Raw genomic sequence first — 24,169 nt, 5'->3', positions numbered from 1 at the left:
GCCCCGAGCCCCCCTGGCAGAGATCCCGGGCCGGGGTGAGAGCTCCGCTCCTGCCCCGCCCGGCTTGGGCTCCCCCGAGCTGCCCTGTGTAGGAAGGGGTGATGACGGGCACGACCAAAAGGAAAGTTACTGAGATGCGCTCTCTGCGCTGGGACGGCCCCCAGTGACCCGCACTCTGTCCCGGGGGTGCCCGCAGTGACCCGCACTCTGTCCCTGGGATGCCCGCAGTGACCCGCAGCCTGTCTCCAGGGGTGTCCACAGTCATCTGCAGCCATACCCTGGGGGTGCAGCTCTGAGTGCTAGCAGTGACCCGCACCCTGTCCTTGGGAGTGCATCCTCGGGTGCCTGCAGTGACCCGCAGCCTGTCCCCAGGGGTGCCCGCAGTGACCCACAGCCTGTCCCCAGGGGTGTCCGCAGTGACTCGCAGCCTGTCCCCAGGGGTGCCCGCAGTCTGTCCCCGGGGCTGCCCGCAGTGACTCGCTGCCTGTCCCCAGGGGTGCCCGCAGTCTGTCCCCGGGGGTGTCCGCAGTGCCCTGCAGTCTGTCCCCAGGGGTGTCCGCAGTGCCCTCAGCCTGTCCCCAGGGGTGCCCGCAGTCTGTCCCCGGGGGTGTCCGCAGTGCCCTGCAGTCTGTCCCCAGGGGTGTCCGCAGTGCCCTGCAGTCTGTCCCCAGGGGTGCCCGCAGTCTGTCCCCAGGGGTGCCCGCAGTGCCCTGCAGTCTGTCCCCAGGGGTGTCCGCAGTGACTCGCAGCCTGTCCCCAGGGGTGCCCGCAGTCTGTCCCCGGGGCTGCCCGCAGTGACTCGCAGCCTGTCCCCAGGGGTGCCCGCAGTCTGTCCCCAGGGGTGCCCGCAGTACCCTGCAGTCTGTCCCCAGGGGTGCCCGCAGTCTGTCCCCAGGGGTGCCCGCAGTGACCCGCAGTCTGTCCCCAGGGGTGCCCGCAGTCTGTCCCCGGGGGTGCCCGCAGTGACCCACAGTCTGTCCCCAGGGGTGCCCGCAGTCTGTCCCCGGGCTGCAGCCCCAGTGCCCGCCCTGCACTCGCCCTGCACTCGCTGCAGCAGGTGACTCAGCGTGCAGTAGGATCTCCAGCAAGGCGCGGCTCCTGGTAGATGAAGGCTGACGATTTTGCTGCAACTTTCTTATGTCTCCACTTACCAGGAAGCACTTGGGACTCGATATTATTTGTATTACTCTTCACCACTTAATGACCACTCGGGATAACTCCCTGTGTTGTTTAATGTCCCGGGTTATTCCGCTGTTGACTTCAGATACTTAACCCTCAGTGACAGAGACCCTTAGAAGCCTTCCAGGACGTGAGGGAAGTGCAGGGGGTGAATCAGCCTAAAGCCCAAACTACCCGGGCCAAGATAAATGGGGGAAAAAACCACGGATGGGGGTAGGAGGAAATGATCCAGCTGCACACACACTCTGCTCTGACATGCCAGGTGCCACATAGTTTCTTTGAAAGAAGAAACAAGAGGGTTGAGATTGTTATTGTACATCCACAGATAGGGAGAGGGGTTAAAATATTTCCAGATCAGTGAGTTTCTTGGTCTCCTGTTGCTATTTCATGAGTCTGCCATGCAGCTTTATGAAGGGCACTGATTTTGCTAGGTGAGAGTTCATGAATGAGCATTAAACATTTACACCCTGTTCATAGTTTGGTCTGTTAGCCTCCTTAGTACCTGTTAAAACACCTTGCAAAGTGCCCTGGTGCCTCTGAGAGCATCCAGTGGCTGAAGCAGGATATTCCAGCTCTGAAAGCTTCCTGCCTGCTGCTGCACCGGGGATTAAATCCTTTGCAATGTATCCCTTTCCATTTGCGGGTTTAGCTTTTCATGTCCTTTTTGTTTGGTAAATTACAGGTACTGTGTTCTGTTGATTATGAAGTATTAACATAATTACAGTAATTCCGCCCAATGATGCAATGCATGTAAACATGTAATTAGCACGGAGGGACAACACTGAGCAAAGTGATGACAACATGCAATAATGCAAAACGCCTTTTTCGCCCAGTCATGTGCAGGGATGCAGGCTTTAGAGCTCAGTGCGTTGATTATTTCTTTAGAAGGAGGTTTTGTTAGAATGTTTTGCTTCCTTCCCTCACACTGGAAAGAAAAGCATACAGAGAAAACACCGTATTGCTTTATTCCTCAGAGTGTTTATATGTGCAACCCCCTGCACGCCCCCCAACCTACTGTATCTGATTTCCTTTGCAATATTCGAACTCCCTGCATTTGATAAAACAAACAAGTGCCCAGGCAGCTCACATTACTCCCTGGAACTTTTGAAACTGCCTGAAAACTGTGAACTTTTTAAGATAGGGAACAGAGTGTGCTATTTTGCAGTGGCTACTACCTCTGCCTTTTATTCCCCCCTCCTTTTAACTCAGAGAAAGCGGTGGCATTTAGTCCTCGGGACCCAGAAAAGCAACACGGGGACTTTGAAAGCCCCTCCTGTCCTCCACGCCTTCCTGATGCTGACACAGTTTTCATCCCCCGAGCCTTACAAGCGAGCAAAGCCCGGGCTGGTGGCTGCAGAGCCAAGGGCTGTGGGTGCAGAGCCAGGGATCGTGGCTGGGGAGCAAGGCCCAGGTTGAGCCTCCCCCAGTTCAAAAGTGAGGGGCAGCAGGAGATAGGGAACCTCTGCAGCGAAGGGGGCTGCTTGCTCTGCTCATTTGCATCTCAATCCCTACAATGCTCTTCCGGCTACTCACAGCTATTCCATAGTAGTGCTCTTGGCTGAGATCTGGGAACACGCTCAAAGGGTGAGGCAGCTTTTGGATGCACTGAGCTGTTTTCTGTTTGAGCTGTGAAAAGCAAACATCTTTTCAAGAGAGAACATTCTGAACAGTAATTTTTTTTTTCTTTTTCATTTACGATTCAGAAAGAGCAGAACTTCACTGAAATCTTGGGAGGAAAATATTGTATAATGTCGAATGGAAATATAAATCTTCTGCAGCAAAGGCTTCACTTAAACTCCTCTGAAAACAGAAGTCACTGAGTAACTACTCTGACCTAATGTGGCAGGACTGGAGATACAGGTTCTGGAAGCAGCTCCCTACACTCAAACACTTGAACCCCAATAAAGCTCCACTGCTCTCCTCAAGGAGCAACTCAAAGATGAGACTCTACACGGTCACTTCAGACACTTCCTTCTAAATTCACTTTAAATATTTGCTTGTCGCGGCTACCGACCCAGGCACAAACAGCAGCGATTTTAAAGGACTTTTAAGGATTTTAAAGAGCAGGAGGAGAACCTATTAAAGGAGAGATGACTCATTTTCCTCAGTACTCAAAAGCACAGATTTGAGGAAAGCAAAATCAAGTAGTGATTACAGATGGGCTCAAGCTCAGGTCTGGATTTAAATTTTCTTCAAAGCATGGCTGTGTTTACATTATTGGGGACAAACCCCCCTGCCAAGTTGGGACCCTGCTGGAAGGCACAGGAAGGGCACCTTCAGATGCTGCATTTGGGGTTAAGCACATCTCAGCTGAACATTCAAAGCTGCTTTAAACACTGCGGCAGAGCTAATCTGTTGAAAGGTCTCACTCTGCCTTGCTGTCCCCATGGGAATACATTTGGGAGAACTGTGAGCTCCTGTGAGCTGTGTGCTGGTCGCTGCCCAGCCTTGTGCTGGTTTCACTATGTGTCCCTGTTTTGCAATTTCCAGGCAGCCCCCTCTCAGCTGATTTATTGTCACGCTACTCAGTTTGCAGGAGGGGAATCAGGTCCTGTGCTCACAGAGCAGACCCAAGGGCTGGTGCCTGGTGTGCAGCCCCTCGTTGCCTGCCAGCAAGGGAAATCTGAAACTTTGAAGGAGGAGGGGGAAGGAGGAGAAGCAGGGTATTTTCTGGAAAGGCAAAGCCATAGCTAAATAGCATGCATGGCAAAGCAGGAGGGAAAGAGAGTGGTCTAAGAATTCAAACAAGCCACAGAGAGGACAATAGACAATGAATACAGGAGCAATAGGAAATAAATAGAATTTGTAAGGTAAATCCAGTGGACAGACAGGAGTGAGCAGAGTAACAAAACAGGGAGAGGTTCAGCAGCTGAATGGACAGTGGGAAACCTTTGTGTGTGGTGAGGGGGGACCGTGTTACTTGCTCTCATGAAATTAAAATCAGTGAAGAAAATACACTCATCCATAATTGCACCCTCCTGCTCACTCCTGCCTGCTTCTGTAGCCTTAATATCCGAGCACAATTCCCACTAAGCCTAAACCACTACATCACATCTTGCTTTTCTTGTTTTGTTTCGAAGGGAAAAGTTTTGGCCTCTGGAATGCAACTCAAAACAACAGACATTTAAAGAAAAATAAGTAAATCTTTCTCAAAAGAAGCTGCTGTTAGGGCATGCCTGAAATCCAGCTGCAGGACAGCAGCATTTCTGATTAAATAATGTTAATTTAAAGATTGCATTTTAAAGAGTGAGGCAGCATTAAAGAAGAGTTGGGAGAGGGGGTGGGGAGCAGGGCTGCCCCTCTGCCTTGGACACACACAGGCAGCTCTGACACAAACAGCTCCCCCTGAACTGGCAGCTCCTGCTGCACTCACACCCAGCTTCCTCCTCTGGCTGTTTGCATTGGGATCCCAACCAGCTCCCACCCAAACCAATGGATTTTGCTGCAGGCATGAAAGAGAGATATTTTATTATCAGATACCTAGTTAGTTATTGTCAGGTACTTAATTGTCAGATAAACAAACAAACAAAAAAAAAACAACTTTGGGAATAAAAAAAGCATTATACAATGCAACAGCAAAATAAATTAAAAAAAAAAAAAAAGGCCCAGAAAAAGAGATGCTCAGACTTGTGATGTGGCCAAACCAGTAGGTGTACCTAGAGTTACACCTATGGGTAACACTCTCTGCACAGCACTGTGCAAACAGGGACGAACGCTGCAGCCAGGGAGGTTCACTTCCCAAGAATAATTCAACATTTGAGGCAAATCAGCGGTGTGGCCAATTGTAACTTCTATTTTTTAATAAAATAATACATTTACATTTCCCTTTCTCTTCAAGGCCTTTATTTTGATCTCCCAGGTATGAAGCAGGGTAGGACACAGGACTAACACCAACCTTTGAGCAGGGAGATCAGGTGTGCTGCCCTGCCCCGTCCCCCAGGGCAAAGCCCCTGTGCAGGATGGGGTAACTCAGCCCAGCCCAGGCCATCCCTGCCTCTCCATGCTGGCTGCAGAGCAGCACTGCACTCCTGCCTACACCATTCCTGATTTAAATACCTCATCCAGGTAAAATACATCCATTGGCGAGGCTGAGCAAGGCAGATTTTTGGCCAAGAGGTCTAAGGTGGAGTAAAGATTAAAACCTATATTTTGGGATAGAGCTAAACCCAGGCTTTGTCATTATTAAGGACCAGTCTCCCAAACCACACAGTTTGGTTTGGATCAAGCCACGAGCCACAGCATCATGGTAGCAATGGTTTTGGGGCTTTTCTCTCACTATTTCCCCACTCCCAACACCTTGAACTGTTAAGCAACCCAGCCTGTGCAGACAGGAATTTGCATTTTACTCTTTGCACATCAAACTCAAAAGCAATGAAGGGAATGATGTCTGGATCCAAGCAGCCTATTGAGAGGATCAAGAAGGTAACACAAAGAACAAAAGATGGCTCAGAAACAGCTCATTCCCACCCCACACTGCAAGGCTGGGACTGGGGACCCAGGCAGAGGATTTAGTGCCTAAGCCCAGAGACTCCTCTCGGGTGCAGGCAGCAACTCCTGCTTGCATGCCTGAGTCTGGTAAAGCTGAAGCCAAAACCAAAAACCTCTGAAGAGGCCTCAGCATATTGTTGTTTTGGGGATAGTCCCGTGCATTTCATCCACAAGCATTAGTGTTTTCTTTTCATTTCACAATAACCTAGGTATTTAAAATGTCTGCCAAGAAGTACTCAGAAAACAGCATTTAGTCTGAGGACTCTTCAAGAGGACCAGTTGCTTATTTCTACCACTTAATAAACATTAATTTCCTGTTTTAGAAAACATAATTTATGCCACTGGTGAAGCTGATATTAATCATGATGCTTATCTCTTGGCTGGCTTAATTTTTCATTTTCTTCAGCTCCTCCAGCCTGTCTCCATTCTGCAACCTGTAGGCTCAGCCTGTGCAATCAGTTTTTCAAAAGCATTCAACAATTTCCAGTACATGGAGGGAGAATATGACAGCAGAGGACACAGGTCCAAATCCATTAGCAGCCACTTCTTTTAATAAAAACAAAGCTAAAGAGAATATTTGTAACACTGATCAGAAAACAAGAATATATTTTCCTTTCTGCTTCAGAATTTGGACAAAACTGGTGCGAGTTACTCTAAACAAATGAAGCCCCTGCCAGGATAAACAAACATTTCTGCAGTGTTGCTTGCTACATGCCTGTCAAGAAATAGACACTGACATGCATTTTAATGCAACTCTCCTACAAATTGTGAAAAAATAACTGTGCACTGGGTATCCATTGCTAGGTTACCAGAAGGAGGGTGAATATTTTTGCAGACTTGATGAAGTAGCAAGGTAAATAATTCAACTTAATAAATTTCAAATTTCACACTTAATTTTCAACAGCAAGTCTTTTCAGAGACCAGATCCACCTCAGATCTGATGACAGGGATTTTTTTAGAGCTGTCAAGGTCCCATGAGGCAGATTTGGTCCATGGAGTAGTTTTTGCAAGCCAAATTTCACCCTAAATTCAATGACAGTTTTTGTAGGAAAAGGGCAGCAAGGTTTGTCCAGTTGCATTTTCACTCCTTCTTAAATTCAATCCCCACTACATGAGTGATGTCTTACCAAATATTTGCAGCATTACCAGAGAAAAAAATGCAAAGAGCTCTGTGTAGGTACGCAGTCTGTCTGTCTGTCTGCACAGTGATCCTGTCAGCAGCGTTCTGGGAGGAACAGCACTAACTCTGGTTAAAGCAGATCAGGGATTGTGTAACTAATCCATAAATTCTGACATTATTACATATTTGCTTAAGGAAAAACAATGGATCTGACAATGAAATGAGATCTGTGCTGCCCCACAAGCAGGGTCCTTTGTGCTGCTCTGAGGCAGTATTTGCAGGGCAGATGTATCTGCAGGGGATAAAGGGCCCTGCTTCACCTGCTCCCTTTTAGCACCACAAGCAAGAAAACTCCTCAAAGGAGACCCAAAGCTCAAATGAGACTGTCAGTTTTGCAAACTCTGCTGAAAGAGACTCTAATTTATTTCCTTTTTCTTTGGTTCAAAGCATGTGTTGACTATCATGGCTTTATTAGGTCAGATTACACTCTCATTTAGGTGCCAACAAATCTGACCAGAGATGCTCCCCTGATTGAAGTACTGGACTGAGGAAAAGGAAAATTAGGTTTTCTGTCAAAGTCCTCTCTCAGTTCCTTGCATGACCTGCTGAAAATAATTTGTCTATATTATGATGCTGAATTTAGTTGATGAGGAGCTCTGAAAATCCATTGACACAAATTCATGGTACTCTGCCAATTTACTGTCGTGAGATCAGTGACAAAAACAAAACAACATGAAAGCCTGAAGGTGTGGTAACATCTAAAATGATCTAACAAAACTAACAGTGAGGACTAGAAAATCAGGAAGTGCTTTTACTCAGAAACACCATCAAGCCAGAATAGATAAAAATATTTTTAGAAGATACCATTGTCACCCAAACTCTTTTTTTAATGCTTTTAAAAGAAGTCCTTGAAGCAGTACCTAAGTATGAAATCTAGACTCTGCTATCTTGGTCATATATTTGTCTATGTATCTTCTGCTTTCTCTTGCAGAATTCTGACTTGAATTTAATCCATTCAAGAGTAAAATAACCAGTGTAAATCTTTGAAGGAAAGGGAATCCTCCTTACTGCTGAATCTTGTGCTCCCAAGAAGAACTGGAGGAGGTCTCTTGTAACATCTCAGATTTTCTCATCCTCTCTCATGCTGGCATGTTTGGTTGGGCCTTATGTGGACCCAAATGGTTGAATGAGCAGGAAAATCTGACATCTGTACTTCCCTGACACAACTGTCCTGCAGAACCTGGCATGTGACCCAAGCAGATTCCTGGAGATCTCATTCATATTTGGATCAGATTCTAGTTTGAAATTATCACTCATTTAGACTGAAAGAATCAGAATATTTTCTTCCATGCTGGAAGACATATCTCTTTCCCATTTATAGTCACATTTTTCTCTATGCTGGACCATTTCAAGGAAAAAAAGAAAAAAACAAAAAAGTAGAACTAACCCACATGGTTGATGATCTATTTATCTCTGGTTCTATTTCATTTCATGCCTCTCTCACTTCACAGCACTACAACCTTTTTGAATTGCCCTGTGTGATATCCACTCCTCCTTGTTGACCATTGCTCACTCATTCATTGCTTGTTGGATCAGCTGGGCACTTGCACAATCAAGGCTTTGTTATGTTTTCAGACAGGCTGCAGGTCACAATATTGAAGCAGCACAAGGACTGTTTCCTCTCCTGGTATTCTTCTTCTCTGTTTTTTTAGGAAGACACTATCCTAAACACATGAAAAAGAATATAAAGTAGTTATGACAACAAATACTACAACAGCTCCCATTTAATTTGCTACACAAAGTCTGTTTTTCCCTTTGTCATAAAAGAGTGAAATAATCAAAAGTCTGAAGAGTTTTGTAAGTTGGTCAACTGAGAAACAAGAATTTCCTTCTTTGAAAAGTGCAGCAGAGCTCAGGTTTATTTAATCAATCAGTGGATGATAGCTGGTGATACACAGTTAGTGGGGACCCTGGAAGAGCTGCTCTCTCCACCAGTTAATTGGCCCAAACAAAATGGAATGGACTTTTCTAACTAATAAGCACTGACAGTAATGAACAGCAACTGCAGGGATGGTGGGAAGATAAAGGAATGCACATACCAAGGCTCTGCAACAGGAGGAAATGTCAAAGTTCAAGTTTACGTGCACAATAACCACAACGGTCACATGGGCTGTCAGCTGCATAAATAATCTGAGAGCCCAAGAGGAGAACACTGACCAACACAACTTTCTACTCTTGGAGGTTCTAAAACAAAATGAAACTTCCCATTTGCATATAGAGATATCCCAGGATTTAAATACCTGCAGGGTTTGCTTCTAGGCCAGTGCTCTCAGTGGAGCTGGACACTTGCTTTTCCTTGAACTCTTTACAGGCACAGTGCTGGGCAGAGCAAAAGCAGCAATGTTAGCAAAAAGGTATTTTTAGTTGTTTTCACTTGAAGTCAAAAGAGGATCTTGAATTCCCAGCTGGTGAAATTAAATTTCTTTCTCTTGTGGTTAAAAAAAAAAAAAAAATTAAAAATAGTACCTTGTTTGGGAAGGGAAAGTTTAGATGGAAGTTAAGTATGTGGGTTCATTATGGAAAGAATAAGAAGTAGATGAGTAAGGATTTTGTCACAGGGAGGGAGATGCAGAGTCTTTTGTGCATGGTAGTTTATTGCAGGCTCTAATGGCATCAGGATGACGTTACCAGGGAGCCTCTACACAATGAAATAATTTACTGTCACCTCTTATATCCTGCTAGCACAGCAATGTAGTCTCCACAGACCTGCTCCTAAAACGTTTTTGATAGCCAAATTCTATCTGTAATGTCACAGATGTCATAACCTTACCTCAAAAAACTCTAAACTTGACACAATTGTCAGTTTATTCACACAAAATTATTGTGATCCTTTGAAAAGATCACTGTACAGACAGATTTGCTCAAGTCCTTCACTTTCACTCCCAAGTACCACTGCTGGCAGCCCCCATCAGTCCCTAAAGCTGCACAAATCTGTGGCTCCTCCTCAGCTCCCCTCAACCCAGGGAGAAGAAGCAGAGATGAGCAGTCCTGTGGGAATCCTTAAAACCAGAGGGTTTTGGGAATGCTGCAAAAGGCCTCAGAGACAGCAGAACTGTGATTAGTGCTAAGCAGTAGCCATGAGATTGGTCAGCAGAAAAGCTATATAAGAAGTAGAAAAGTAATGGCCAATAAATCAATGGTCTGTGTATTAATGCTTGCCTAGAATAATTTCATAAACTGCAGGAAAATTTATCTAGTGAGATATTAGGGAGTTCTAAGCTTAATAATGGAGCTCTGTGCATTGTGTTTTAAGGCTCACAAGCAGGTATTGCATTTAAATAAGCAAGCATTGTTTAACCAAAGGTACCTGTGCTTATAGTGGTTGGATGGAACTACTGTCAATGTGCTTTTGCTTTGTGTGATTGGTCTTTTAAAGTTTTTTACTTTTAAAGTGAGTTGTAACATTAAGTTCTTTGTCTGCTGCCCGGGATGTGAGCTGGTGGCATCTTCCCACTGTCACAACCATGGAATGAGAGTGATGCTGGAAAATGAAACAGCTCAAGGCACGTTCCCAGCAGTCCTGTCCCGTTGGGAATTTGTACACAGTCCCAAGGGCCTGGGGGAGTCACTGCCCCCCACCCTTCCCCAGCTGGGCTCAGTGTCCAACACCAGCATGTCCCCACTGGATCCCCATGTGACAGATGATGTGGTCCAACACCAGCATGTCCCCACTGGATCCCCATGTGACAGATGATGCCACCCTGGGCTGTGTCCTTGCCCTTCCCCAGCCCCGGAGCTGCGGGCACTGCTGGATAAGATAATCACAAACCATCACAGCTCATGGGCTCCTTTCCTCAGAGAGCTGCACATCCTCAGGTTAGCACCACAGGCTGTCCAAAGGCCCTCCTGGCCTTGAGAAGGGTTACATTTAGCAAAGAGGAATATAAAGACAGAGTAACAGTTTTTCACTGAAAGGGAAGAGTTTCCTGTCTCTGCTCTGCTCATATCTGGTCAATTTTCTGACAAGAATTACATCTTTGCTACTCTTTTACAGCACACAGACAGAACAGCTGTAAGGGAGTGAGCTGCTCTGTTACTGCCCTTTGTATTATCAGCACTATTCTTAGCATTAACAAAGCTGTTAAATCTGTATTACTGAAGATGCACGAACCTGAAAACTTTTAATTTCATAACCCAGGGTGAGTGTGATGAACTGGCATTTACAGGAAAATGCAGAACAGTCTTGGCTTGAAAATTAAACAAAACTGAAACCGAATTAGTCACAATAAATTGTAATTTAAGATCCACTTTTCAGAGCAGGTCAACATTTAAAGGAGATATTAAAAGATATAATAAGACATAATAAAATGTCTTTTATGGGGTAGTAAAAAGATTTAAAGAACCTACTGAATTCTGTTTTCAATGAAGACATATTAAGTAAATGTTGCTGTATTCTCTAGAGCTATACAATTCTTGTATCTTTCCTTCAGATGCCTTTGGCTAATTCATAATTCAAAATGTTACTCATTTCTTTTCCTGTGTGTCATATAAAGATCTGCATCCAATACATTGTCTGTGGATCTCTTCTATTATACAAATCCCAGTTCCTGTTATGTATACATTCCTTTGGAGGGATATGATTTATTTCTTTAAGCACTTTCCCATCTTAAAATGTCAGATGCTTCCTGTACTTAAATACAAAGAAGTTTAGTCTCCCAAAGGTACAGAAGTTCAACAAAATTCTGTCTGTGGATAGTATGAACTTACCAGGGAATTTCTGGGAAATAGACACTTCTACCTACTTTCCTCAGCTCCTCAGAATAACTTGATTTTGCAAGTGTTTAACAATTCAGTCATGAAGAAGATCAGAGGCATGGTTTTGAAAAACAAAGGACCTAAACTGAACCTAGGAAAGGTGAAAGGTTTGCTCTTCTTCAAGTAGAAGCATTGATTCTCCAGGGTTATCAGTGGTGGCACACAGGAAAATGGGAATTCAAGGCCACCCTTTAACTCTTTCCATTATCTAAATCTTGCTATCTTTTGTAAATAAGAACCTTTTCCCTCCAAATAACTTACTTATAAAGCTTTTTTTGGGTATGTAAGGAAAATGCCTTTATTACTTTACTGAGTTTCACATTGTTTCTTAATAGCAAACCCAAACTATATTAACTGAGGTGGTAAGACCATAATCACATGCCTATCACTGGATCCTCCAAGAGATTTCACAAGCTAAAATGTAAATTTGCTTCTTTTACTCTATTTTAAAAATACTGCATTATTTAAAACCTTTCCTTTAGGAAACGATTACCAAATTGAAATCTAACTTTGCATAATATTGCTCAAATATTAAAGCCCTTGGCAAAGAAAAACCTGCACTAATCTGCTTCAGTTCTTTGGAAGTGCCTCTCACTTGTCACTACCTCATTTCCTGCAGTTTTAATGCCACGAAATCATTCTAAATATAAAGGCACACTCACCAGCCTGAGCTGGAGCAGGGAGGAGAGTGGCTTGAGCAGAACAGGGAACCTGCAGAACATCACACTGCCATGGCCCAGCAGTCAGGGCACAAGGGGTGGGATGACTGGTGGTCAAGGAGAGTGTATGTTTGGAGGTGTGGGCTGGTACTGAAATGAAAAGGATCTTTCTATTTCACCCACAAAGCTACCCAAGTCCAGTACTGCAGCTAACAGAATATTTGTGGTATTTACTGCCTCATCAAAACAACCACCGGCTTCTTCAGGTTGACTCATTTGAAAAGGAGAAAGAAGAAACAAGCAACATCCTTTCTAAGCACAGCTAATGTTTCAGAGAAAGAAATGTATCACACAACGTTTCTTCTCTAAGGAGCAGCAGCATTTTTCAGTGAGGTTACCCAAACTCAATATATCTAAATTGTAAGAGCAATTAGGCCTGTAATTTCAGCTGAGCATTTGAAGTCTTGAGTACACAGGGAAATTGGCCCAAATAACTATTAGGTACTAGTCCCTGCTAGTCATAAATGCTCTGAAGGCCAAAGGAAGGCATTAGCAGCCCTTGTGCAACTCCCTTAACAGGGTGTACACATGTAACTAATTGGAAACCAGTAAACAATCCTGGCATTGAGGCCCAAAGCAGATAATCTCACTCACACTACTTCAGTCATTTTCTTCTCATGTGGCTGACTGGAATAAAACTGCTAAAATACTGTTTCCCTCATGCAGAAAAAGATCTAGGGGATATAATAGATCACAAGCTGATTAGGAGTTAACAGTGTCAAGCCATTGTGAAAAAGGCAAACACTGCACTAAGCTGTGCAAACAGGAGTATGGCTTGCAAGACATGAGAAGTAATCCTGCTCTGGTCTAGCCCCAGCAGGAGCACCAGGACTGGTGCTGGGGCTTATTCTCCAACAGAGATGCAAAGTGCACAGGGAGCATCCAGAACAGAGCCAGGAGAATAAACAAAGGTCGAAAACATCACTGAATAAATCAGAAGTCTCAACAGAAGCGTGGGATGGGAGGGAAACTCAACAGCAATTTGAAAATTCGTAAAATCATAAATTCATAAAGGGCTTGCAGGCTGGGGAAGGACTAAAGGATTTGTGATGGAATTTGCAAGCCTCCTCAGGCAAAGAAAGGGTTAACAGAGGCATTAGCAAGAAAGCAGCTGAGAAGGCACACAGCTGCAGGGGATAAAGCCACTGGGAGAGGGCTATCAGGGGACCCCTGCAGGAGGGGGCTGAGCAGCCTCCTGGGTGGAGATACAGGCTGAAGGGATGGGGGCCTGTGTCCTTTCTGAGAGATTCCAGCCTTATCTTTGGGCAGGTTACTGGCCTCCTTGGTGGTATTTAGTCAGGGTGTTTGATTATAAAATCTTTTTTTAGGCCTGCAAAAAAGCAGAATGGTAAGGATCTTGTTTTCTTTTTAATGGCCCAGTAAAACTTTTCACATCTAGTCTAAAATGCAGACAAAGTGCCAAATCTACTAAGTTAGGAGCAAAGTAGGATAATTCTTGCCTGAGGTAAAATTTTAAGATGCTGTTACTAAGAGGATTCAAAGTGAGGAGCTGTACCTTGGGAGCTGAACACTATGGAGGGGGAGAGAGAGAACAAGCAAAAAGCATCTGTATAAAAGGGATAAATTATGCTATAGGCTCTGCCTCAACAGCTCTAAAACTCAGGAGATCACAGAAGTCTGCATCTTTTAGCCAGAGGGAAAAGATCTTAGCCAGCCAAATTTCAGGGGGCTTAGAAAGTGCTGCAATATCTAAGCTGAATATTAAGAAATTCTTTCTATGGGCAAAGAGAGCAAGGGCTGCAGTAAACTGGCTGAGGATGTTAGGAAGCCCCACGGACCAGTGGGTGTTTGTGAGCTGAGCCTGTCTCAGGATGCCAGGACTGGATGAGCTTCTCATGTCCCCTTCTGCTGTTTTGTACTGTAATGAGAAAGACTGCCCCCCTCTTCTCTTGCCACTCAACTGTGACATTTTATGAAAATAACAGAGCATTTTTGGAAGCTCAAAGCATTTTTTGAATAGAAGTGGTTTCAAAACTTGCTCAGAGCTGAATTTTTTACCTACTCTGTTGAATGATCCTTTCAACATAGTGAGTTCTGGAAATACTTCAGTACTAGAGGTTGTAACTTCAGTGACAAATGTGTTAAAAGAACACTCTATACTCACTCATTCTGTCTTTCCAATAAAGCTACAACCAAATTAAGTTGCTCACATGCTCCACAACACAACAGATTTGTTTGTACAGATGCATTTTTAGCACCCCAGTTACCATTTCAGCTTTTCAAAAAGAAACTAAACCCAAGGCTACTTGGCCTCAATAACCCCACTGATAGCCTACACAAGCAGTCTTGCTTTATCTTCTTTTAAACTCCAGTGAAATCAGCTGAGATCTGCCCTCACAAGTCAATATGTCCATGTTGTTCACACTGTGAGTCTGTGTCATTTTAGAAATGACAGTTATATGTAAAAAAAAAAATAAAAAATCAAAAACAACTTTCTAGATATTATGTTTTTCCGTTAAGATGAGGAAAATTTCTATTTGATAGCTAAAGCCTCCAGAAACTGCAAATCTTAGTTTCACAGTAATTCTCCTCAAAAGATTATTTTGTCACAAATAAAAGCTAACCATTAATTTGATAAGCAATGTCTGAGTTTGCAATGCTTTTAGCTGTGAGGAGTACTTTGTGAGCTGCCCCCATCACTGTGAAACATCTTTAACACAGAGCAACTGGAAGTAGAACTAGGACCAAACCATCTTTGCTTGCTTTTTAATGAGTTTGTTGTGACAGTGTTGGGAGATCTCTTTCTACTCTGCCCCACATGAAAGTGGAATGGGCAATGAAACAGTTGACTGTATTTTGGAAACTATTTCGTTCCCCAAGTTGCCTAAGGACACAGAAATGCCTGCTGGAATTTCAAAAGCCAGTAGGTAAGAGCTCTCACAATGGGTGTTAGCTGCCTAGGTTGCCCTGACAATCCCACTGAATAGGTTCCACATGCTTATGGGCCTTTAAATGTCTTTCCAAACCCACCCCAAACAAAAATTACATTCTAAGCAGAAATTTGTATTTAATTACTTTTTGTGGTCAGCTACATAATATAACTTCGAAAACATTTCTGGTGGGTTTGACTGGTTCTGTATTTTCCTCAGGGAAGGCAGCAAGGGCTTTGTCTGCATTTTGTTTCGCTTAATGAGGCGCTGTCCCTGACTGGGACTTTTGTTTGGTTTGGGGTGAGTAAAGCAATACTCTGCTACACTTTCCTAGATAAAGCAAGGCACGCAGGCAACATAACAGTGCCAGCAGCCTTTGTCGCCAGAAACAGGAATGATCATATTTAACAGTGCTGCTCATGGAGAGATTAAACTCGGGCTGGACAGTGAGAAGCTGTGCAGATAATTTGAAATAGATTCCGAGGGTGAATTACTGCTTGGCTGTTCTCCTCACCTCAGTTCTCAGATTTGTGTGCCAACCAACATTTTAAGATAACTCTGCTCTGTTTGCTCCTTGAATTGTCTGGCTGTTTAACAGGCTCTTCAAATAAACAAGGGATAATCTCAGGATTTTGCTTAACAAAGATTGCTTTGTGCAAATTTTAAAAATTCTGAATAGGTTGTTGTACAGGGCCTGGTGCTGCAATCCCTTTTAGCTGTGAATACTTTCAAGGCAGTAAATGGTTGCACAACCATAATTTCAGTTAATAAATGATCAATAATACATTCCAGTATATTTTGAAATGCCTCCCAGTATCTGAAAGGGCCTACAAGGAAGTTGGAGAGGAAGTCTTTGTCAGGAACTGCTGTGACAAGACAAGGAGTAATGGGTACAAGTTGAAAGAGGGGAAAATCAGGTTAGATATCAGGAACAAATATTTTACTGTGAGGGTGGGGAGGCCCTGGCACAGGTTGCCCAGAGAAGCCGTGGCTGTCCCATCCATTGAAGTGTCCAAGGCCAGGCTGGACAGGGCTTGGAGCAGCCTGGGACAGTGGAAGGTGTCCCTGCCCATGGTAGGGGCTGGCACTGGATGATCTCCAAGGTCCATTACATTCCAACCCCTTAACATTCCATGATTCTATGATAATGGCACCATTACCACCAGCAATTTTTCCTTTTGAAAGGTTATTAGAAAATTTTTTATTAAAAAAAAACACAGTAGTTTGGGCCAACAAAAGCCCAGACTGGAGACATTAGAGAACATTGGCATTGCCATTACCATTCTCCAGGAATATGTACAATGATCAGCTCCAAAGCGAAAAATATGTTTAAATTTCCACAAATTTCAGTTCAAGCAGGTTATACCTGTCACCATACTTCAGTGTGGTAAATAACTTTGAAAAAGCGTTGTAACACTGCTGAAAATGTACAGGTTTGAGCTTAGAGACCAGTTGGGGAAGCGCGGGCAGCATCAGTTGAAGAATCAGTGTGAGAGGGAAAATGTGTGCTAATGTCTTAACAAACAATTCGATAAGTAGGTGAGTATGAGTGAGTATGGGTGTTAACATCTTTGAAATGAGTCTTAATGTCTCTATTAACAAGTAGCAGGTTTGCTGCAGAGCTCGACTCCTGAAACCGACAAGGGTCGGCACAAGCCCGAACTTCAAAACTTTGGGGAAAGTGACATGTTTGTGGTGGGGGGGAAAACACGTGGCAGGCCATTGGGGACGGCTGTACCTTCCTAACCCCTCAGCACTGGGAAAGGCAAAGCGCAACAAACGGCCGAGATTTGGGGATAAACGGGAGAGAGAAAACCCCCGCGGGCGTGTGGCCTCTCTCTTTATTTGAATAAAGCTGCAGGACTCCTCTGACTGTTTTGTGAACACTGGTTTTTCATAGCGTGATTTTCCATACGAGTGTCTTCACAGCCGGGGCTGGGGCCGCGGCCGGGTGCCCTCGCGGGCCGGGGCCGGGTCCGGTTGTGCCCTCACGGGCTGGGGCCGGGGCCGGGGCTCAGCAGCCGCCGCCGCCAGCAGAGCCTCTTCCGGCCGCTCCAGCCTCCGTCTCTGTGGTTGTTCCTCCCGCTCCTCCCTGCGGGGCGGCGGCGATGGCGGAGCCGGGGAGAGCCGGCGGGAGCCCCGAGCCCCCCGTACAGGTGGTACGTGACAGGCGGGACCGGGCCGGGGTGCCCGGGGCTGCGAGTGCCCGGGGCGGACACGGCGGCTCGGGCGGGGCCGGGGCTGGCCCCGGAGGGCTCGGTGCCGGCGCGTTCGGGTACACGGGGTTGGCAACGAAAGTCGTAAAATCTTCCTACACTTCCTGTTTCTGTTACTTCCCGTACAAGTATATGTATATATTTATGTATATGTGCATGTATATGTTCATGTACATATATATATATACACATACATATGTATATGTACATGTACATGCATATATATGTGTATATATATAGTGTATACATATTATATAGATATAATTTTTAGATATGCGCACTTATCTATAAATAACACACATAAATAAAGTTAAATATACAGCATTTATCTCTATCTGTGCCTATATGGCTATATGCATAGAAATATAAAAATACAGGAATATATATATTACTTGTCTAGAATGTGTGGAGTTCAGGGAAAAACAGGTCATGTCTCCATGCTAAATATAGAAATATATGTAATACTTGTGTAGAATGTGTGGGGTTCAGGGAAGTCCAGGTAGTGTGACAATGCTCAAGTCCAGGTTTGATTCACAGCTCTGTTTCAAGTGTCACATTTGGCTCATAGGCTCTGTTGGATGCTGCTGTAAATCAGCCTCAGCTAATGAAATGGTAATGGTGACTCAGATCACTCAGATGATTTGTAATGCCAACAGCACATTAGCTGTTTGCAATTTATCTCCCAAATACTCAAAATTACTTTGAGGGAGCTTAACACCTCTGTAGTTCAGTTTTGGTAGCAGTCATCAAATACAGGAAGGGCTGCCACAAGGAGAACTAAAATAATCATCTGTGCTGGGATTGGGAAGTAAGACTTGGCATAAACTAGCAAAAAACACTGGAAAAAACATTCTAGTTTTTTTTTTATGCCTGCTTTTAGTGAGTGCCTTAGCAAGGTTGGTGTTTGACCCTGGAGAGGGTTTGTCAGCAATGCCAGAGCTGTGGTTGATCTTGTTTTGGGACAGGAGAAGCAGACACAGTCTCTGGAGGTTACTGCCAGCTGGTATTATTGCCATGAGACTGTACCTGTAAGTGAAATAGTGCCCTGGTTCATGTTGTTCCCCTCTTGAAATGGTCCAAGGAGATTGAATTATTCTGATACAGCCACAGGACATTAAAAGCCAATTTATGACTGCCCAGTTGCAACTCTTAATCCAGGGTACAAACCTGGTAATGAACGAGGGAGAAATGAAAGTCTGGATTGTTGATTTATCCTCAAACTAAAACTAAACACAGAATACCAGTGAGCTGAGCAAAAATGGTGAAACTCTAGGATGCATCAGCAATACTCTGAGGTGTTAATCCTATTGCTCAGTACAGTTATTTGTGTGGATTGTTAATTTTTCAGGTTTTACACAGAAGTATCATCAGCACTTGAGCTCTGGGCCTTAGTTTGGCAGGTGTCCAGTTCTGGTTCTGTGGAAGTAGAATTTGCTCACAGGAATGTGTTTAGGAGCATGTAAATACATTATGAGCAGTTCAATTCAGAGCACCTCAGTGCCATCAAGTATTTATGAGTTCTTTTATATGCGCTGCCCTCAAAGTACTTTTTTCTGCTTTCAGTTCAAACTAAACAGGGAGGTCAAACATCATCTTGCTATTTTGCACTGCTGCCCTGACTTAAAACAGGAGTACACCACGGAAAAAAAGCAAAGAAGTTCCAGTTTTCAAACCAATGGCAAGCCAGTTGGTGATGGCTTAGTCAAATTTTTACTGAGTGAATCAGAAAACAAATTGAAAAATAACTGATTTTTCTGGATGTGCAAAACTGCACAAGTTTTTATTGTCGTTGGAAGAATTGTGGAACACTTTTTTTTCTGAATGAATATGTTACATTGATTGGTATGAATGTGTAGATTCATATTTTAATTGCCATGTCCACATAAAGAATATTAAAATCTTGAGTAAATTGAATATAGTATTTCAGAATCTCAGATTTTTGCTTTTATTTTAGTGTCTAAAATAAGTACTAATTTGAGACAGTTCTGAAATAATGTTTTTTATCTGTATGTTGAAATTATTGGATAGTCAGTTTCACTTTTTTTTTGTTTGTTTCTTCCTGTTTTATTTATCTCTCTAAAACACAAATCAAAGCCTACTTTGCTTAAAGATTTAGAGAGCTTTTGTCCTACTTCTTTTAAGAACTGTTCCATCATCCTGCCAAAAATCAGTAGGTTTATTCATTTAGGTGTTTGCTATTTTATTTGGCTGTGAAATGTTGTCAATCATGTACCCTACACAGGACAGGGTTGTACCTGTGTGCACATCCTTCACTGCCCAAAAATCTGCTTTCTGATGGGTGCACCTGTATGTGCACCTTGTACATGTGTTCACATGGCGCTAAATTGTGAATAATTCCATCTCAGTATCCCAATGTTTTGTTTCTTAGGATTCTCTCCTGCTCACAATAGGAACAAATCCTCCTTTCTTCCAATTTGTGGTTACCCCAAATAATGAGGAGTTTAAGTTGTGTTTCTAGGGACTTCTTGAAATGTCCCATGAGACTATTTAGGAGTTACTCAGGTCCTTAAGTTCCCCATCTAAAAGTAATTTTAGCAGGTTCAGACTTGGCTCTCCCTTTTCAAACACGGCCAGGGTACCACCAGGCTGATTTCTCAGGCACGTTGTGAAGGAAGTGTGTTCTCTTTTGAGACACTGAAAGAATTTTGGGAGTTGTTGGCTTTTTAGAGATAACTAGATCAGTGATGAGTAACTAGACTTGAACAGATAAAGCCCTCCTCTCTGGTTTCTAACCAATTTTCAAATCTTTCAGGTGTGTTTTCCTGCTGTGTGTGCCCCTCTGGAGCAAGGGGCTGCAGGAGGAAAGCTGGGATGGCAGAGTGTGGAGCTCCATCACAGATCAACTTCCAATGTGCTTTAGAGCAGTTGGAAGTGGAATAAATGTTAAAATCTTGGCTGCACCCTGAGGGTCCAGCTGCATAATGAGCATCTCCAATTAGGCTTGAAGAGAAATTGATGAGTAAGATTTATTAATGGAGGACAAAAGTGAGGAGTGTCTCAAGAAATGCAGGAATACTAGAAATAGGTTAGGGTGGTGTTACAGATGTTTCATTTGTGGGTTTGCTTCAGTGGTCTCTCTTGTTTCCTTGGACTTCCACCAAAAACCATCTTGTGGAACTTAATTGAAAAAGAAGGTTGATAGAGAAGAAAGCAAATCATATATTTGTAAGAAAGTAAATGTTCCTCACCTACTTTTATATTTTTAAGGTGCATTTTTTGGTAAAAGTTAGTTTCAGAAGGATCTGCTACTTCTCCTTTTTACTAAATATACTATAAGTAAACAAAAATATGCTTCCTGACATGCATGTGGATCTCTGTTTGTTTTCTTGTAGTCTATCATTTTGCCTGTTCACAACAGTGAATGCTGGTTAGATGAATGCCTGAAGTCAGTTTGGGAACAAGATTTTAAAGGAACCATGGAGCTGTCAATTTTTAATGATGCCAGTAAGGTGTGTTTCAGACTTCCTTTAAAATACTGTCTCTAAGAATTTTTGGTTGACTTCAACACACAAATTAAAATAGCTGCATCTATGTAATTACTTTTTCTAGGATGGTTCAGCTGAAATAATTGAAAAATGGAAGATCAGGTTGGAAGAAGTTGGTGTTTCAGTAATCATTGGAACCAACAATTCCTCTCAGCCTCGAGGTGGTATGTAGTTTAATTTTGTGAGTTTGGTTCTTATTGCAGGCACTTTCTGATTTTGAGTTTGAAATGTGTCTTTGTAGTCATTTCCACTGCAATGGAAAAAAACCCACATTGTTTTCTAGAGCTCTGTTTGAAAACTCGTTCCAATTTGAATTTGGCTCTGTTGCTTTGGGCTCTGTAGAATTTGTTTATATGTTCAAGGAAAGAAGAACTTGGCTAAGCACTTGTGTGCTCTACTCTGCAAAAGCAAAAGAATTTTGTTTAATTGTAGTATACACAATGTTGTTAATGCTTACAATTTTACTGTGGCTTTCTGATATCTGATTTATTTTCAGGAGATGGGTTTTAAGAAAAAAATATATTAAAAATTCCTTGCATAAGGATTTTAAAAGTGAATGCATATCTTTCAGGCCTGAAATAGAAAATAAATACCTTTTTGATGTTGCTTCAATGATCAAATAAAAACAGAGGTTTTATAAGTTTTGATGTGAGCTAAAAACTCTCACTAAAGTCCCAAGTATTCACTCAAAGAGCTAAACCAATATGTTTAGTGAGCTGTCAGACAGGTGTGTGATGTGATCCCCTATTCATTTGCATGCTAATATGAATTATCTCCCACTGCAGAAGATTACAAATAAATCTCTCTTTAAACAGATTTTCTTTCGCTTGCTTTGGTTGGTTTATGTTTGGGGGGTTTTAGCACAAAATCTTCCTGAAATGTAAAACAGAAAGAAAAGTCAGTTGGTTTTTGGAGAAGCTGTTGTTGAGTGACAGTAACGTTGGAAGATCACAAAGGAAGAACAATGTGCTCACAGTTTGTACTGGAGCTGTGTAACCAATGGTTCTGTCATTCTGGACTTTGTTTTAATGAGTAGACAGGTAGGAATTGTTGCTTCCAAGTTTGTGTCTTTGAAGTTATCTCTTAAAAGTTACACTTTGGGGACAGTGTATCACAGAATTTGGACAGTTACTGTTTTTTCACTGCACGTCCTGTTTGAAGTGGAAAGAAACTCAGGCTCTTTAGAGTCTCCTCAAGATGATCTTCTTATGCAAAAGCCCACTTCTGTTCCAGAAAGTTTGCTTTTCATCCCCTGTTGAAACATGCAAATAAATTGGGAGTTTGTGCACTGAATTCATCTGCAACCTGGTAGAGGCCCCTGGCTTTATTTACTGTAATTTCTCCTGACTGTAGGCTTTACATCTGTTTTTAAATAGTTGTCAGACATAGCAATACTGAAGTAACACAGCATAACCCTTACTATAAATATTTTTAGTATTTTAATACCTTTAGCATGAACTTGTGTTGTTTTGACAGTGCAGCTTGTAATATTAGAACTATTGGGCTGGTAATGACAAAAGGCAGACAAGGTTTTTAGAGGAAATTTTTCTCTTTTGGGCAACCGATACAGCTGGAGTTGAGCAATGTCAAGAATTACTCATAATCCTGTAAATTTTTTTCTTCTTTTTTGTCCCCCCTCTGCTATTGGGTGATCAGTCTCTTTTCAAAACTGACTTCTTTTACTGATGAAGAAACTGATCAAGAAATGAAGCAGGTTGCAATTTCCTAAGTCAAAGAATAATCCCAGAAGTTGTTAATTCTGTTACTTAAGATAGCTAGTAATGTTTCTACTAATCCCATCATGTTGTGTAACATATTTTCCATTTTTATAAACATTTGCTATGTCTAAAATCTTGTTCCTACTCGAGTGTTGTATCAATTGTGTATAAACTAAATTTTAGTTTGCCAGAACACACAAGCAGGATGGGGTTTTTTTTAAATTTTAGAATTCTGATGTCTGTTCACCTCTGCACTTCAGGAAACTGAACCTAAAACTGAGTTCCAGTTGTGAATTCCACTGTGCCATTAGGGATATGTCAGATTATTAAATTATTTTTTGGTTTAGCATGCATTTGTCAGTGTTGGGGTAGCTGGAGACTGAACAGATCTCCAATAAACTGGGGGTGAGAGGGGCTGTGCACTATTTAAATATATAATTTTAAAAATAGTGTGGTATGCATAGTTCTGCTAAAAAACAAAGCCAGGAGACACTCTCAGGTCACAATTCAAACAAGGACATCTTTACTCCATGGTTGTTAAATTTTAGAAGCAGGTTACTTGAAATCCATAGCATTTGTTTGCTTTTGGTGATTTACTTTCATTTTGTTAAGGACTAGGTACAACTGGAAGGAGCCTTGCCTTTAAAAGAAGATGCTTTGGTACAGAAACAATGTACTAGTCAGGCTTCACATCTTCAACTATTTACACAAGATTAGGATTTATTTCTGATTCTTTTCTAACATGTAAAAGAAAGGGGGGGAACCTTGGAAAAAAGAAAGGGTCACTTGCCTAAAAAAAGGAAACCTTTTTTCTTTCCAAGAGTAAGGAATGTTAATATCTCACTGAGGCTTAAGTTTTTACGGCTGTAACCATGGTAACAGGCTCTTTTCACCAAGTAAGCAGGCCTTACAAAACTCAGAGACCTGGCACAAACATTTCATTTTGTTCAGCAGAGTAATATTAAAGAATTTTTTTTACTCATGCCAAACACAGAATTTGTTGTGGTGAAAGAATTTTTAATAGCTAGTTTCTTCTATGGGGAGTTATATTTATCTTCTCAATAATTTAAAAAATGTGTGTATTTTCTTCTCTCTCTTTCCTCTAAAAGATGTCTGGTATATGAAAAACCTCAGGATGTTTCTGTCTTAAACATAGCAAGAAATATTTTCCAACTCATTCTCATAACAAATACTAGATATTTCTTGATTTTATTTAAAGTGGTTTATTTGAAAATGAGATCTGAAATACTCCAGGAAGTTCATAGAGTTATATAATTGCCATCAAGCCTCCTTCACTCTTTTCTTACAGTTTTGCTTCCTTAATGAATTATTTTCCTTTGAAAGTCGTTGAAATATTTGGGCGTGTTAATGACAGCACTGAAACGTAAGTCCAGGTCACTTTTCAGCTGCTGTGGCTTCTGATAGCGCTGATGAGCTTAAAATTGGGCAAATTTACTTCTGTCATCATTTTTTGTGCTGTTCTTTTATCTGCTGCTTTACTGGGGGTAAGTGAAGGA

General features: G+C 42.5%; 1 protein-coding gene across 3 annotated transcripts in view; it reads left to right on the top strand.

Annotated features, from left to right (window-relative positions):
- The first annotated feature begins 17,301 nt into the window (after positions 1–17,301).
- Positions 17,302–24,169, top strand: part of B3GNTL1 (UDP-GlcNAc:betaGal beta-1,3-N-acetylglucosaminyltransferase like 1) — a 107,018-nt gene continuing 100,150 nt past the window's right edge. For 2 of the 3 annotated variants that reach the window (XM_063175632.1, XM_063175629.1), the window contains exons 1-3: positions 17,302–17,371; positions 20,782–20,898; positions 20,999–21,098. In XM_063175632.1, coding sequence (XP_063031702.1) covers positions 17,321–17,371; positions 20,782–20,898; positions 20,999–21,098 — 268 coding nt within the window. In that variant the 5' untranslated portion in view covers positions 17,302–17,320. The remainder of the gene's footprint in view (positions 17,372–20,781; positions 20,899–20,998; positions 21,099–24,169) is intronic. The other variant, XM_063175631.1, reaches the window with a different exon arrangement.

This window comes from Melospiza melodia, chromosome 24, assembly GCF_035770615.1.
Source record: "Melospiza melodia melodia isolate bMelMel2 chromosome 24, bMelMel2.pri, whole genome shotgun sequence".
Classification (NCBI taxonomy): domain Eukaryota; kingdom Metazoa; phylum Chordata; class Aves; order Passeriformes; family Passerellidae; genus Melospiza; species Melospiza melodia.
The sequence above is the reverse complement of the archived record's forward strand: the minus strand, read 5'-3'. Positions and strand labels throughout refer to the sequence as shown.